The 18,098-nt window shown below is 38.4% G+C and overlaps 1 protein-coding gene across 1 annotated transcript in view; it reads left to right on the forward strand.

The window, feature by feature from the left end:
* The window catches only part of JAZF1 (JAZF zinc finger 1), a 144,215-nt gene that overhangs the window by 99,647 nt on the left and 26,470 nt on the right, over positions 1 to 18,098 (forward strand). The window contains exon 3 of the mRNA XM_039341999.1: positions 8,108 to 8,304. Coding sequence (XP_039197933.1) covers positions 8,108 to 8,304 — 197 coding nt within the window. The remainder of the gene's footprint in view (positions 1 to 8,107; positions 8,305 to 18,098) is intronic.

The raw sequence follows: 18,098 nt of genomic DNA on the forward strand, positions 1-18,098 counted from the left end.
ACTGACAGGACACATGAAGTGCAATAATAAAATATAAGAATATAATTCCATATTTCCATGCTTCTGCAATATTATTAAAGGAAATATTTCACAAAATATGAGTTCATATGTGGATTTGTCCTTGCATGCATGGTTTCTGGAGAGAGATTAATAATGTAATGGAGGAAATCAAATATTGACTGCATCATACTGCATTTACTTTATGTGATCATCTTCATGGCAGCTATAATTAGAGTTTCACTGTCCTAATTAGTCAACTTGGTGCACCATGTTATATGTGCAGAATTAAATATCATGACATCAGCTGTGATCCAGTAGAACAAGGAATATTTTTATCTCTACAAATTGACTACATCCATTGGATGCCAAAGTGGCCATAACAAAATTGTATCAAAATAAACTTTTGTAGATTTTGATACTGACTGTCACATTTTATTGGTTCATTTAATTTGCAGACTCCATTATGAATAAACATTTTTGCTACCATGATTTTCAGTTATTCTTAACAAGTTTTAAAGTAAAATCAGTTTCATGTGAAAAAATAAAAATATATTAATTGGCATAATAATCCAGGCTAAATAAATAATTTAACTTGCAGTTAAATAACATTACTCAAGTTGCTTGGCCAAGCTTTGACAATATTGCCATGAACCTGCCAGGCCTTCTGAGTTAGAAATTTCTTTTTAATGTTATACCTATCTCCAATATGTGAATTTTTCATCATAAAGTGGGCTACCCTATGTTATAGATGGGATTTCATTCATATGAGCTATTTTGGCATAGTACTTCAACCTGATATATTCTGCAGCTCCATATCTTTTTATAATTTATGGCATTGAGTAGAATTTCTCTCTATTTATTAATTGTTCTCTCATTAGATATTGCAAAGATAAAAAGGACAATATATCTCAATTTCATGAAGAAAATATTCAGGGTGCTTTAAAAAAATGCAGCTGTAATTAGCCTGAAATCATTTATAGAACTTTTGTTCAGTCACTTTGAAAACTTGGATGGCTTGTAATTGTCTTTAATAATCAGTGGGATGAATTTTGTAAAGTGATTGTGATCCATTCCCATTCATAGCCCAATGTTATGTGGTTGGTTTAGCTTGTAAGGTTGTCTTCCATTAGCTTTTCTTCCAATCTTTGCTAAAAGAGTTCTGAGGAATCTACCACTTGCTTATTTGTTATATTAGCTACTTAACCAAGCTAATTTAACATTTTATGATTTTGCTATTTGTGGCAACTCACTTTTATATGAAATCATGTGGACACTGGAGTTAATTTTCCATTCCATTGCAAAGTATATGCAAACTTAATTTTACTCTAAATTCTCATTACCTTTTTCTCAACATGGTAAGCATATTGTTTGAGTTTTGCTCTTATGCCAATGCGGTCTCAGTTCCTGTTCCAAAGGAAGGATATGAGTTAGAGAGGATAGGGAGTAACTTTAAATATTACTATGGCATTCCTGCATATATTCTGTGTCCATTTGACATTGTGATATATACTAGTTTCCTTCCAGTGAACATCAACAGAAAAACTATTTACACATTTGGATCCTGTTTTTCTTGGAGATACGGATTTTCCCAGATCCCCTAATTCATTATTTGATATTTTGATTCCAGGGGTATTATTATCTGATATTTTTAATGTATGTTATCTTTTATGATCATTTCATAGTCACTGATGGCTAATATCCGTTGTATATTTTTCATTTTTATTTCTCTTATTCTTGTTTTCTAGACAGGTTTTCTGTTAAGCATGATTACTGTTCTTTATGGTTTGAATTCTTAAGTAGGACTTTTGCTGCTTTTTGGAAGTGGTCTAAAACTGGCTCAGCAGTTTGTGAGAGAATTGTGTTTCCAGTGATTGTGTAAGAAGGAAGAGATCACAATCTAGATGTAAAATGTACTTCACTGAAGACTTCTCATAAATAGTTCTATAGAAAAGGGATTTTTTAAATAGAAGCACATTTACTGGAAACACTCTATAAGCTGTTTTTAAGATTTATTTTGTACTTTTTGTTATAAGCTATACTGATCAATAATGGAAAATATATTGTTAATTCTGCAATTTGATTTTAGTCAATGTATTTACAAATCCATACATACATGTGGCAATTTGTGGCAATCTGATATTTACAGTAAATAAATTGTGACAATCTGTTATAATCAAAGAATGATAATCATTATATATTTTGAATATATCAGTTTGATTAAACTCTCAGATTTAATTATATTTTAATACAAATTTTAATGTGACTGCAGCATGTTATAGTGTAAGTATGCAACATGTTTTTTAAAGGAATATTACATAAGAAAACATTTTTCCTGAATGTTTTGAGAACATTTTTGTCAAATAGTTTGGCTTTTCTCATCTAAAATTCTCTGGCAGTAATTATAATATATGTTTTATTGCTACCACAGATGGCAATAATATCAGCGGATCCATTTTAATGTGCATTCAATCGAAGTAATATTTCTTGGCATGCATGAGCAATGCTTCTTTATCCCCGGTTGCCATAACAGAGTTTGGAAAATATATACAATTTTCAGTAAAATGCCCGTTTTGTGAAGCAAAGCCCTGATGGCAACCTGTAGAGGGCTCTGCAATACCATCTTTTGCATCAAAAGTTGCCTGAAGGAGGGGGGGAAGGGAGCAAAGAACAAGTCTGGGTTTTGTTTGGTAAACAGGCAAGGAATTGTGGGGGAAAAGTCCTTTATCTCCTGGCTTGCACCAGGCATGAGATTAGATGACTCAGCCCAAACTCATTATTTTAATTGCCTACAGCTAGTTCACATAGCAAGAGGAGGCCACCCGCTCCATTAAAGAAGCCATTTAATTGTTTTAAGTTCAGCCTGGTACATTGAAACTGTAACGAAAATATTCAAATGCATGGGGTATTTGTAAAAGCCTGCATAAGTTGCATATAATTCAGTAATAAGTACATATAACATGGTTTCATGGTTTTGTATGAGTAACAAGCATGGAAGCCTCAAAGCAGTTGTGTTTTGTTTGTTAGGAAATTAATTAAATACCAACACATGCATTTTCCCCACTTATTTCTAAGAGACTTTCCTATGTTGCTTGATTTTTTTTTCTTTCTATCATTTTTAGGTATTGTGATTGTTTTAAGCTTTTAGCAAATGGTATGTTGAATTTCTTCTCCTGATTTGTTTTTGCAGTTATAATTTGTTTGATTTACTAGTAATGAATTATTAATTTTTATTTTTATTTTTTGCAACAGTGCTGATACAACAAATTGAGGGGGAAAAAACAGTTTTCTTCTCTATTCAAGAGAAAGAGCATTCTGATTCAGAAGGGATGTGCTTTCCTATCTGCAGTCTTTCCTGAACTCTCTCTGCACTCAGCCTTGAGTGACTGAAGAGGAAGTAGAAAAGAGAAGAATTTACCCCTTCAAGGGAATCAACAGATCTCTTTATAAAATTGTTTTAACATTTGCAGTTGATGTTATTTCTTATTTTTATTGTTCTACATTTTCAGAAACCCACTGGGTCAGTGTATGAAAATCTGTCATTATTTCCTTTTCAATTCATTGTTCAAATGTTACTGTTAAATAGGTATTTATGTATATGCATTTTTACATATAACTATAATTCAGTTGTTGCACTGGGGACACAGAAACACAAATTCTGGTCCATTCTCAACAATGGAAAGTCAATGGAAATCCCTCTTTCTCAGCCCAATCCATCTCACAATCTGTTGTGGATAAAAATAAGGAGAAGTATTGTGTATGCTGCCTTGAATCTTTGAATGACTTGTCTGAAAAAAGATACAATAATAACTGCATGAACTTTCATCATGTAATAATTTCATCTCATAATACTATACATTTTCAACAAACATCTAAGTAAATATCAACAGGTATGGTTTAATATATTGTATTAATTTCAAAAACCAAAGATTGTAGGACAGTAGTCTTTAGTTTTTAAGATGACATACTGTTCTCTAACCCAATCTAACCCTTAATCCCTGGCCATATCGGATGTAATGAACAAAATTTTCAGATGTGTGGAAGATCACTTTGCAGTAGATTGTTCTTATGCTTTGTGAGATATATTTATTCATTTTGTCTCTACTGAAGATTATGTGGTGTATTACCACATCAAAATTCAAACAATCAATTCATTTTTCATTTCTCACTCCTTGAACTGTGTAATCCACTAGTTTTTTTTCAGATGGTATAGGGTTTCCTATCTGAGCAGGGGGTTGGACTAGAAGATCTCCAAGGTCCCTTCCAATTGTGTTTTTTGTTCTGTTAAAATTAGGTAGTTTTCAACTTATAACTACAACTGAGGCCAAAATTTCTGTTGCTAAACAAGATCTTAAGAGTTGCCCCAACTGGTCTTGTTTTTACATGAATTATGAAGAAATCTGATCATCTACTAGATGATGTAAAGATCGACTAAAATTTGGTGGTTTCTCATAACTAAAATAAAAGAGTAAGAATTACAGTATTTGTTTTTAGTGATGCACTGATTGAATCCTAGATATCATGTCACTTAAAAAGAGCTATGTAGTCTGATCTAAATTAAACAATTAATGATATGTTTAAAATATGTTTCAGATATAATTGTATTTTGTTGAAGAAATATTATACCCTGCAACCTAGTCACCTGGACTATACATTTTGAAGATTTTTCTTTTATTGCTATATAGTGTAATAAGGTATCTGAACCATTTTAAAATGGATTATGAAATGATCCCATAAAACTATTTCCTATAATTTAGCAGTAACCCATAAGCTATATATTGTTAGTAGCAAGTGATCACTGGTTTGCTAATTAATGATCCAAAGCAAAAACAAAGCTGATGAATGCTTTAACAATCCAGCTGTTAGCTTTGAAAGTGAATTCTGAGATGATAATTGGGATATTAAATTGTACTCAGTGGGTTTTATGCCTTTATTAAGCTTTTGAAAAATTAGCAAGGGCACGCTTTCCTATTACAGAACATAAGACATTTATTTGGGTCTATGCGGTAAACCATATGAAATTGACATTTATCAGGAATTTATGTCAAGTCTGGTAATTAACTGCTAAAACTAAACAAATGGTAGTTATCTCTGGAAAAGGACATGTTTGAAAATATTGTTCTAGTTTGCTTAAATTAAAAAAGAGAAATTTAGTAGTAAAGCAGAGATCTCAAAATGACTTGCTTTTTATTAGGAAGAGAGCCTATAATTCTCCTGGCAACCAAATAGGTTTTATCTTAAGGAATGATTTAACAACTACATTATCTAAACTGGTAGTCCTTGACTTATAATACCATTCATTCAGCATGTTAAAAGCTGCAAAGGCACTGAACTAAGAGATCTGTGCCTGAGGTTATAGCCACTGCGTTTTTCCACAGTCACATGATCAATACTTGGACACTTACATCCACACTTACAACCACAGGGATGCTTCAACTCCTCCCACCTATCTTCCCTCCCAGCTATGACTTTGGACCCCTGTTGCCCTGTACTCTACTCCCCCAGCTGACTTTCACTTTTTCTTGCTCCTGCTGCTGCTGAGCAAAAAAACAGCAGCTACAAAAAAGCAACTGAAAAACAAAACAAAAAAAACAGAGCTGTAGTGCACCAAACACCCATTTCTAAAATATTTGTGCATGGTGGCCTGCCCAGGAGCTTTTTGCAAAGGGTTGCTTTTGGTCAGCTTTTGAGGGGGGAATGTGAAGCCCAGGGCCACCCAGGAGTCTTTGCAAAGTATCATGTTGGCGCACTATAGCTCTGGGGCTGCTCTTGGTGGAGGAGATTTTGCAACTGAAGCCTAGCCTGGCCCAGCAAGTAAGGCTAGACATACCTCATCCATAGTGGGAGCAAGGCGAGGGCAAAGGTCATCTGGAGCAGCAGATTGCAGAGTCAATACAGTGTAGTGAGGGCAACTGCAGCTTGAACTGGTTTCAATTGCCTACAGCATCCCAGGGCAGGACAAGTTTTGCCAAATATAGTTTGAAATTTTTATGTGAACTAAAAAGCAAAGGAACCCTTAACCCAGACATGTGAAACACAAAGCCTGGGGGCCGGATGCAGCCCACTAAGTGGTTTCATGTGGCCCGCGAAGCCATCCTAGAAACAGCAAGGGAATGGCCCCTGCTGCCTTGGCCCTGGCCCAGGCGGGCCAGGAGCCAGTGTACAATCTTGTGAGTCGAGGTGGCGCAGCAGTTAGAGTGCAGTACTGCAGGCCACTTTAGCTGACTGTGTTCAGCAGGTCAGCGGTTCAAATCTCACCGGCTCAAGGTTGACTCAGCCTTCCATCCTTCCGGGGTAGGTAAAATGAGGACCCAGATTGTTGGGAGCAATGTAAATATATATATACATTGCTTACTGGTGTATACCGCTTAGAGAGTGCTTGCACTTAAAGCAGTATATAAGTCTCATAAATAAATAAATAAATGGCCATCTATGCTGAAACGCATTCAGTCTTAGCTCCACAAAGCCATCTAGAAACAGCGAGGAACCAGCTCCTGCTGTATCAGCCCTGGCCCCTGGATGCATGCTGGAGAGGTGTCACCCTTTGTGAGGAATGAAGAAATGGACCATGGCTTGGCACTTACCCTGGTCCCACCTCCTTCTCCAGAGTCCCTCAGATCTGTCCCACTCCTGCCCAGGCCCCCACAGGCACCCTTGACGTGAACAATGTAAAGCTGGTCATGCCCACCAAGTAGGCCACACTCACCCCATCCATGCCCATCCAGTAAGCCACACCCACCCTGTCCATACCCCCCGAGGGCAACCGCAATCTGATGTGGCCCTTAATGAAATTGAGTTTGACACCCCTGCCTTAACCCAACAAATTCGTAAAAGGCAATTTGAAGTTTCAGTAAATCACGGAATATAATACATTACTAATATGGTAAATACACCAACATATAATGCCTCTTACTGTGAATGTCTGGCTTGATCTTCTCTTTATTTGTAGGAGAAAGTGCAGTGATGTAATTAAGTATGATGTGCCTATATTGGTGGGGTATGTGTTCTATCTTTCTTCAGTAGTCCTCCTGACTTCCCACATTTCAATTCAATTTCAAGGGAAATCAACACAGTAATGCACATGGGTATTTTTATTGACCAGGAAGCATATGCAAGCAAGAAGACCTCTAGAGCAGAGGTCTCCAATCCCCTGTCTGTGGACCGGCACTGGTCCACAGCATGCCAGAAACCAGTCCATGCAAACAAGCGAAGACCCATCTGTGGGATGCAGGCAGCACACTAAATCATACCTTCTCTGGTCCATGGAAAAACCTCTCTCCATGGAACCAGTCCCTGGTGTCCAAAAGGTTGAAGGCCACTGCTCTATAGTGATTCAAAATTTTTAAAAATGCATACCTTGGCAGCCTAAAATATGCTCATTGCAAAATTATCCTTTGAACACATTCTAAAGAAATTATCCAAGAATGGAGTATAAAAGAGAAATCTTTTTTGAAAGAAAATAAAATTTTAGAAGACAGATTTTGACATAGTATTATGTCTTCCTGTAGGTAAGCCAGTTTACCTGGTGGTTAAAGCATTACATTAGAAATCAGGAAATTTTGAGTTCTAATCTTAAAAATCTTTAAACATTTTTTATTTATTTATATTTCATACTTCTTAATCATCCATCTCCCTCAGAGAGGAGCTTTCTGTGTGTCAATTTAATCAATAAAATTAAGTATTGACAACAACTTTTTATCCATCTTCATTATTTTTTATAAATAACTCAATGTGGTAAACATACCTAATACTCCTTTCTCCTATTTTTTCCACAACAAATAACCCTTTGAGGTGAGCTAAGAGAAAGTGACTAGCCCCAAACACTCACTTTCAGCCAACAATGTCAGGCTTAGGCAATAAGCTGGTCAGTTAATTCCTATCACAATCAATGGATCAACGCTAAATTAATAAAAAAAAAACCCCAGATCTTGCACTACTAAAAAAAATTATTCCCTTCTGTCCATCATTTGACAATATTTGTTTTACCAGGAACAAGGGGAGGTAAGAAATGAATAGCATAAGGAGTATTCCCATGTACTTGCACCAAATGTTTACAGTTGCCAGTTCATAGTGTTTTTTCCCCGTAATATTGGTATCACTACTTTTATAGGTTTATGACTGATGCTGCTCGTAGGGAACAGGAATCTCTGAAGAAGAAAATCCAACCTAAACTCTCCTTGACCTTATCAAGCTCAGTGTCCCGTGGGAATGTATCTACTCCTCCACGTCACAGCAGTGGAAGCCTTACTCCACCTGTCACACCTCCGATCACCCCTTCCTCCTCATTTCGTAGTAGCACACCCACAGGTAAGATAAAATGGATTTGCTGTTTGTGGTATATACTTAAAAAAGCAGCAAAAAGTAGCAAACAAACCACAGTAAAGTTAGACTGCAAAAAGAATCAGCATTATTTAAGTTAAAATAAATTTCAAATATGTTATGGATGGCCTTTCTTTTCTAATCCAAAATTCACTTTTTACAGGCATGGCCTCTTTTTTCAGACCATGTCTGTCTTTTTTTCTGTTTATTCAATTATTGAAGATGAATGGAAAATATGAAAACAAGCACAAGTTTTGTTTCTGAAAAAAAATATTAAGAAATTGAACAGGGAGATATCATAACCCGCTTGCAACAAAAGCAATGCATGAAATAGAGGGTGATTACATAAGTATGTTCTCACAATAATGAGAGTAAGATGTTTTGTCAACGTTTGCGAAATTAAGCAAACATGATCTTATATCACTTCTCCCTCTTTCACAACCAGTCATTCAACTAATATAGAAAAGACCTATGTCAAGAAGAAAGTTTTAAATAGGCAAATCAAGGTTAATATTCAAAAAATGTCAGAAAGGTTCAAAATATGGATGCTACCTCAAAGAAGGCTCATTGCACAAGAGTTCTACAAGATGGCATGCACTAAAGTACTATGGCAAAATCTCTATCAAGTATATAGTTCTTTCATAGGAGCCCTAGTATCAACATCCCTAATTAATTTTGTATGTATCACATATATGATGCGGGCATGTGTGTATATCATAATTTATATACTGTCACAATCCCAAACAGATTCTTCACTGCTCACAACATGAGAAACAATAATAACAATAAACATGTAAAAGGTCAAAAGTCAAAATTCACATATATATTCTAGATGATTGGAGTCAGACACTGAATACCCACTAGAAAGTCTTATTAATTCTTAAATTTATTTAGAGTTTCTTTTATGCAGGAAAGTCTCCTTGTGTAATACAGTTATTTTTCAAAGATTCTTAACATCTAGAGATTCATTAAAAAGCAACTTTCTAAAATAGTTAAGAGAAGAAATAGAATCCAGTGTGTCCCTTTAAAGGTGTGGAGTTACAGCTTATATAGGAAGCCCCCCACCTGCTCCACCAGAGTTCTTATACACACAGGAGATTACTCTTTTATGATATCTTTGCAGTGAGAGTCTGATCAGAGCAAACCTGTGAGTGATCCTAGTTATTTCTTTGACTTGGAAAGAAATTCTGAGGAGCCAATCCTGCGGGTTTTCACGCGCCCAGCGGTCTCCCATGGGTGTTGAAGAACAGACACGTACACGTGGTTTCCTCGGGATGGGAGCCTCGAACAAAGACGAAGCATCCCTTTTATTGTGTTATCAGAAGGCGGGTTTATAGGCACCTGGTGACCACCTTACACCAACCACATTTGTTATGACACAGCATATTAGCATATTACACGTGCTAACTTTGTTTTGCACACGCTACTATACAGCTGTTGCACACGGCACTAACAAACACCAAAACAACATTCCCTTGCACCGCACGGCACAAACTTGTTTACGCCAATCTATTTTCTCTTCTGACTTCCGCATACCTTGGCCTACTGCAGCTGGTGACTCAGCCTAACAGGCCAGATAACCCAATGACTCCAACATCTCCTACTTTTCTGTTTTATTTAAAAAATAAGGAGGTTGCGCTTTATAGGAAGTCATCCTCAGTGTCGCTTGGCAAAGTGAAGGCCGGTTTGGTTAGCAAGGGTAACTGAACTGCAGTGATAGGTGTAGTTACTAAATTGACCTGTTGGTGGGTGACAGTTCCTGAGGATTACAGTTTATTGCAGAAAGATGGTTCTTCAGGAAATTGCATTATCATATCCTGCTTCCCAGGCGATGGGGCTGACTCCTAGAGTTTGGGTGGGGTATGCAGATCTTCTCTTTTGTCTTCTTGATTGCTCTGGCTCCAACTTTCTGATGGTGTTACATTTGCATCTGTATGGGCCTAGCTCTTGTTTGGGGCAGATAGATTTGGGGCCAGGTTTGGTTTTTAAAAAGTCCTTTTGAGGAAAAATATATTTTTCTGCCCTTTTTAATATTTCCTTCTGGGGGGGCTAACTTCCATCAATATCCCCACTTTGTGCCTTAAGTGTGTAAATATATGACATTAAAATTGATCTGGTCAGGGAGACTTGGTAGGCAAGCTTTTAAACTGTTAAGCAAAAAAAGAAAAAGAAGACATTAATGGAGGCAGCAGAAAAAGATCCCTTTAGTGGCTCCCAAATTTGTTAGGTGGAAAAGAAATTTATAGTATCCAATATTCTGTGCCAATCATTTTCAAATGTTGGATGTCACCTTTAGCTTCCAGTCAGGTTTGCATACCTCCCAAAATTCTTCACAGCCATGGTTTTCCTTAGTACATGACCACTGGCTGCCCAATTTCAAGGGTTGTTTCCTGCCTTAGCTCTTAATTCAGTGCATCCAGGTTTGTAATGTCTAATATGCCAGTCTATTAAATTTTCTTTAAATTGCACATAATGAGTTCTAGGAATTCAAATCTGAGCTCAACAGTGCAAAATATTCAGGGCTGAAGTTTGGGATTTTCCCTGTTGCTTCCTTAGTCAGGGCATATGAATTGCAAATCACCTGAGGGGGCCTAGTTCCCTCCCCCTTGGAATCTGTTGGAAGTTGGTCCCACAAAGCTTTGGTGCAATAGAGCAAAAATCAGCCTGGGGGGAACTTTACTAAAGGTAGGTGGAGGGGATAGACTCTGAATGGTGTGAATGGTGTGTGTGTGTGCATGTATGTGCAGCTACTTTTACAAAATAGTCAATACAAACATTCTGGATCAATTTTCCCTCCCACCAGATAGAAGTCCAAGGTGTTCAGTATTTGTTCTGCCACATATTCCCATCTCTCCATTAATACATTCAACTGGCTTGTTACAATACAAATGGGGCAAGAAAGAAAAGTTTACAATGAGTTTCCACCCTCCCCCCACAGTCTTAGTTTTCTCTTCTGAGGCTTCACGTGGCACCACCTTCCTTCTGCAGCTCTCACAGGCAGCTGGGGAAATGGTAGGACTTGGGAAGATGCATGGTGGCTTTTTAGTGGATGGCTGGATTCAAACTCAATCCCATGGCTCAAATGGATGGAGGCAGCATCTGGGTCTGTGTGTTGTGCTTCCAAAGGCTTGGGAGAGGGTTTCAGGGCTGAAAGATACAAGAACAAGGTCTCCCCCCCCCTTTCTGGACAGACTCTACCAGGAGAGGCAGACAAAAGGTTTGGAGAACAAAGAGCAGGAAAAGAATTGGAAGGGGGGTAGTTTGCAGGCAGTTTGAAAATGCTGAAAACTCCAAATAATTTTAAAAGCCTAATATTTTAAGGTGTGCAACTTGCCAAGGGTAGGAGAACATTTATTCTAAAATAGACCACATCATTTTAGAGATTAGAAAATGCTTATTTGTTGCAGAAAAGTTTCATAGTAGCATCACCAATAAGTGATAGGATACGAAAAGTAACTTTAAAAAGTTATTTCCCCACACAAGCAGACTTGAGTTTCGAAAGGCTCTTGTAGATAGATAGACACACAGAGAGAAGGAGGAATACAAACAAACAAACACAATTCTTTTTCTTCACTCTGTTTGTTGGCCAGACAGAGTGAGGTTCTTCCTTTTTGTGGCTTATTTTAAGCAGAATTTCTAGCAGACTTTAAAATCCTTTTTCCTTTGGATTTGAAACAGTTAACAGTCACAGTTTTCCTAATTTAACCCACACAAACATTTTTAGGGATCCTCCTTCGGGATATGCAAGGCAATTTTGATATACATGTTTTAAGAGGAGGATTAGCAGCAAATCTTTCCCATTGTTTTTCCTAATTTAATTATTGATGACTTGGTCAATTCCCTAAGTTCTGGGAGGTGCGCAACCTGAGGCTTAGAGAATGTTGTCCCCATACTCACGGTAATGTTTTGGGAGGGTGCTTCGTCCATTTGCGGGTTTTCTCGCGCCCAGCGGTCTCCCATGGGTGTTGAAGATACCAAGAGATGTAATATTTTGGGAGGGTGCTTCGTCTATCCTGACGACCGGCCCTGAGTTGCAGTTTTGGGAGGGTGCGTCTAGCTGACGACTGGCCCTGAGTTGCAGTTTTGGGAGGGTGCTTCGTCTAGCTGACGACCGGCCCTGAGTTGCAGTACCCAGAGACGTGCTCAGAAACTTGAATCACGTCGGGGTCACCATTTGCGGGTTTTCACGCGCCCAGCGGTCTCCCATGGGTGTTGAAGAACAGACACGTACACGTGGTTTCCTCGGGATGGGAGCCTCGAACAAAGACGAAGCATCCCTTTTATTGTGTTATCAGAAGGCGGGTTTATAGGCACCTGGTGACCACCTTACACCAACCACATTTGTTATGACACAGCATATTAGCATATTACACGTGCTAACTTTGTTTTGCACACGCTACTATACAGCTGTTGCACACGGCACTAACAAACACCAAAACAACATTCCCTTGCACCGCACGGCACAAACTTGTTTACGCCAATCTATTTTCTCTTCTGACTTCCGCATACCTTGGCCTACTGCAGCTGGTGACTCAGCCTAACAGGCCAGATAACCCAATGACTCCAACAAATCCATTCAGAGGCTCCTCTTTTCAACACAATTGTTACCTCTACTGTCTTCAGTCCACCTTTGCTTCCCTGGAAGTCATATGCAGTTAGAATTGAATTGCCATTATGCATATAAAACCATCTATTATCTATTTCGTTAAATGTTTACCATAAGTTATCGTGATCAGAAATGAAATGACCAGGTAGTTTTCAAATTGGTTCATATGTGTGACATTGGTCCTCTCAATTTGTCATTCCTAATTCCTCTGCCACTTTCCAATACCATGTTTTATCATTTACTAATAATTGTTTGTTCTTGCAAAAGGAGTCAAATGAAAAGGATATCTCATTCCTATCAAAACTAGGGACAGAATGACATCATCATCATCTTTGTATAGCAGAGCAGAAAAAGCCTGAGATAGTTTAATAGTTTTAAAAAATGATCTGCAGTTTTCAAACAGAGACTATCTTAAAGGTTTACCATGTAAATAAGGGCATGTATTAAGGTTGGAAATACAGTACAATTTCAGCTAAAAAACCTAATGCTAACCCTTTGTCATGGTGTCAAAAAATGACCTAATAAATTTCTAATTATTTCTGTAATGGGTTTTGGATTTTATAATTTGAATTCTATGGAAAAATTAAATCAATATGTGTGGTTGGTGATGATGTTGAAAGTTATTTTCCCTCATCATAAGTAATCACAATTTGAATAAAGAAAATCTAGAGATTAATCTCATAAAATAATTGTTATATCTATCTTTTCTAACAATGTATAATATATCATCACTGTATTATAACAATTTGTGCTCACCTTCATCTGCTTTTAATGCCAATGTCCTGAACCAGTGGTTCAGTAACAAAATATATGAAAAAAATAACAGATTTCCTTGATGAGCTCCACAAAAAATTTGCTAAGCGAAGAAATAATACTAATTCAACTGTCATTGAAGGAGTAGAATACTATTATTTAGCCAAAGATTTATTCCAAAAATTTCTACTGCATTATGTCAAAAATCTCCCCATGTCAAGCAACTAGATCCAAACATGAAAGATTCAAGTTGACTATTTTATTTATTTTATCTATTATACAACAATGTCCCTGGACTGCTCACCCTCTCTTGGACCAGATAAATGGAATTTAGGGGAGGTTGGTCCTAGATCTCTTGCACTTAACTACTCACGGCTAACTCCCCACTTGATCTCTGCTCGTGTGTTATGACCTACAAAGCGTCTAGATGATTAGAGAATTTCTCCTCTTTCCCCCTGAAAAGTGAAGCCCAGATGTTGAATGTCAAACTGGGTGTGTTGTGCTTCCCCTATGCTTAGTTAACCCCTTTACTCATTGGTTCCTCCTCAGGCTCTGGTACAGGGTCAGATATTAGGAGTTTAACAGGCCTTGGCTTGTCTGAGAATCACTGGTGGAAGTACTGCACCAAATCAGGAGTGTTTTCCCATGAACACTCTGTTTCTGGATAGCCTTTCTAGTAAATCAAGTGTTGTAGGCCTTTATCCCATCTCCTTGAATCCAATAATTTCTTTGATCTGAACTCCTTCTCACTTGGCACAATTACTGGAGGGGAAAACTGGGAGAGGGGTGATTTTGAAGAGCTTGATGGGATCTTTCTGGCCAGCAAGGAATGATGAAAAACTGGATGGACCTTCATAGATGGAGGCAATTGCAAATTAAAAGCCAGAGGGTTCACCTGCATGAGAACCTTAAAAGGTTCTACAGATTTTGTATCCAGTTTCTTTGAAGTAGAAACCAAAAATTTGGCAGACAACCACTTTTTGTTTCTTTCAGCAATTGAGTTTCTTCCTATCCGCAGACCTTTTGTTAGACAGTTTAATTTGGTCTAATAGCTTCCTTAAAAGAGTTTGAGCAGCATGGTGCTCCTATAGAAAATATATCATTCCTAGGATAAACCTTGCTGTGATGCTGTTGGCAAATCCTGGGGTACCTAACATATAAGTCCAGGAAAAAGGTTATAGCAATGAATTTATGGATTGAATTATTCTAGGAAAATTTTGCAAATGGTAGGAATGAAGACCAGTTATCTTGGCAGTAGGTATAATAACATCTTAAATACTGGTGCATCATCTGGTTAGTTTTCTAAATCTCACCATTTGTAGCAGGGTGATAGGTTGACGAAAGTCTAATCTGGACCTTCAAAAGCTGAACAGCACTCTCTAGAACCTGTAAGTAAATTGACTTTTGCAATCAGAAATTAGCCTAGAAACCATTCCATCATAGCGAAAGACTTGATCCAGGTGTCTCCCTCACTCTGGGCAAACCTTTATAAGAGACCAAATGTAACTTCTTGTTGAAAAGATCTACCACTAGCAATATGAAATTATAGCCTTGGACCTGTGGTAAATCCAGTGACATTGTATGCCAAGCTGGGACAGTGTTTCCAAGGCCACAACAGCCCTGCTGGCTTCTGATGCTGAGGTTTGCCCTCCTGAATATGTGGCAAGACACTATATAGCCCTTGATGTCTGTTGCCACCATAGGCCACTAAAACTCTCTCAATGACCTGTGTATCATTGTGAATGCACTCCTTGCCCCACTGTCTCTCTATCATGGAAAAGCTGTAGAACCTCCCTCAAAGACACTTGTACTACAATTCTGCCTTTTTCTGTCAAAAATTGTGATACAGTACCTGGAAAGGCCTGCAAGTTATCGGTCAAGTTATTGCTGCACTTTAATTCTGAAAAATAGCTCCTAGAGCAGCGGTTCTCAACCTATGGGTCGCAACCCCATTTGGGGTCGAACGACCATTTTACGGAGGTCGCCAAACAACGCGATCTGCCATTTTCCCCCCTCAGGGGGCGGCGCCATGCATGCACGCCACGCATGGGGCAGCCCTGTGCATGCGCGCCACGCATGGGGCAGCCCCGCACATGCACACCGCGCCACGCATGGGGCAGCCCCGCGCATGCCGGGGGTCGCCATCACACAAAGGTTGAGAACCGCTGTCCTAGAGTATGTGTCCTGTCCCTAAGAACTCAATAGGTGTTTGTGGGGGAAGCCAACCAAAATCTGAAATTTGCAAAATCCTTGTGGGGTGGTACTTACTGCATCTGGAGGTACTCTCGCTCTCAGAACAGTGCATCTGACAACAAATTCTTGAAACTGGGGATATATGTAATACAAAAATTGAGGTGAGAGAAAAATTGATTCCACCTCAGGAAAAGTGGCTGAATTTTCTACATTTCCAGATTTTTAGGGTCAGTGCAGACTTTAATTAATACAGATTCCAATCATTGCCTCAAGTGGACAAAAGTTGCTTTCACTACTAAGAGATTATTATTATTATCATTCATCGCACAGTCAGCCAGATGTTCAGCCTGGATTTGGCATTTTGTCTACCTATCGAGTCCTTACCCAGGACCTGGGATAGGCAGATGTGGATGTTTGATGGTATTACAGGTATCGTCGCAGGATGGAAGCAGTTCCTAATAAGGCCGCCTTTTGCAATTGACTAATAGCAAATTTGTCAATGCCAATGGTGTTCAAGTGGTGCTCCAGTTGTTTTGGGATTGCGCCCAAGGAGCCTATGACTATTGGTACTACCCTTGCTTGCTTTTGCCACAGTCTTTCTATTTCTATTTGTAGGTCTTTGTATTTTGTTATCTTCTCCAGTTCTTTCTCTTCTATTCTGCTATCTCCAGGCACTGCCACATCCACTATCCAGACTTTTTTGTCTTTCTTATCGACAATTGTTAAGTCTGGGGTGTTATGTTGCAGGTGCTTGTCTGTTTGAATTCTGAAGTCCCAGAGCAGTTTAATTTTATCATTTTCTATGACTTTCTCTATTTTATGATCCCACCAGTTTTTGCTTACAGGCAAATGATATTTTTTGCAGATCTTCCAATGCACCATTGTTGCTACTTTGTCATGCCGCTGCTTGTAATCAGTCTGTGCAATCTTCTTGCAACAGCTTACCAAGTGGTCCACTGTTTCTTCAGCTTCTTTGCATAGGCGGCACTTACTGTCTGTTGCTGTCTTCTCAATTTTGACTTTGTATGCATTTGTCCTTAAGGCTTGGTCTTGTGCAGCCAGAATTAGTCCCTCGGTCTCTTTCTTCAATTTTCCTGCTCTTAGCCATTGCCAGGTTTTATTATTATCTGCTTTCCCAGCTATTTTTTTCATGTATTGGCCATGTAGTGCTTTGTCTTCCCATGCCTCTATTCTGTTCTTCATTTGGTCTTTCTTGTAGGCCAGTTTGGTCTCTCCAGTAGTTAGTAAGCCTTCCTGATATACTAATTTCAGTGCATCTTCATCATTGTTCTTCAGATATTCTTCCAAAGCCATTTTTTCTTCTTCAACCATCTGATGTACTTGTAGCATTCCACGCCCACCTATTTGCCTTGGTAGATAAAGTCTATCAATGTCACTGCGTGGATGAAGGGCATGATTCATTGTCATTATTTTTCTGGTCTGCCTATCCATTGCTTTTAGTTCTGCTTGAGTCCAGTCCACTATTCCAGCTGTGTACCTAATGACTGGGATTGCCCAAGTGTTGATTGCCTTTATGGTATTTCCTCCATTGAGTTTGGATTTTAAGATCTTCTTCACTCTCTTGATGTATTCACCTCTAATCTTTTTCTTGACTTCAGTGTGCTTGATGTTGTCAGCTTGAAGGATACCCAAGTATTTGTAGTACTCCTCGTCATCCAGACTCTTAATGTTATTTTCATGGGGCATCTTGATTCCTTCAGTTTTCACTATTTTTCCTTGTTTGATAGTAAGTGTGGCACATTTGTCCAAGCCAAACTCCATTACAATATCTTGGCTATATATACGGACAGTGTTGAGCAGCGATTCTATTTCAGATGATGTTTTTCCATACAGCTTCAGATCATCCATGTAAAGGAGGTGGGATAGTCTAGCAGATGTTTTTGATGTTTGATAGCCATGTCCTGAGTTATTCAGTATTGTTGACAGAGGAAACAGTGCAATAACAAATAGTAATGGTGATAATGAATCTCCTTGAAATATTCCTCTCTTGATATTAACCTCTCCCAGCTTCTCACCATTGATCTGCAACTGTGTCTTCCATTGTGCCATCGATCTTTGCACAAATTTTCTGATGTTTCTACTGACTCCTGTTATTTCTAGGCACTTGATTATCCAATCATGTGGCAGAGAGTCAAATGCCTTTTTGTAGTCAATCCATGCCACATTCAGGTTGGTCTTCCTTCTCTTGCAGTTTTCCAAGATCATTTTG

Source organism: Crotalus tigris, unplaced genomic scaffold (genome assembly GCF_016545835.1).
Source record: "Crotalus tigris isolate CLP2741 ecotype Arizona unplaced genomic scaffold, ASM1654583v1 scf7180000017774.6281472, whole genome shotgun sequence".
Lineage (NCBI taxonomy): Eukaryota > Metazoa > Chordata > Lepidosauria > Squamata > Viperidae > Crotalus > Crotalus tigris.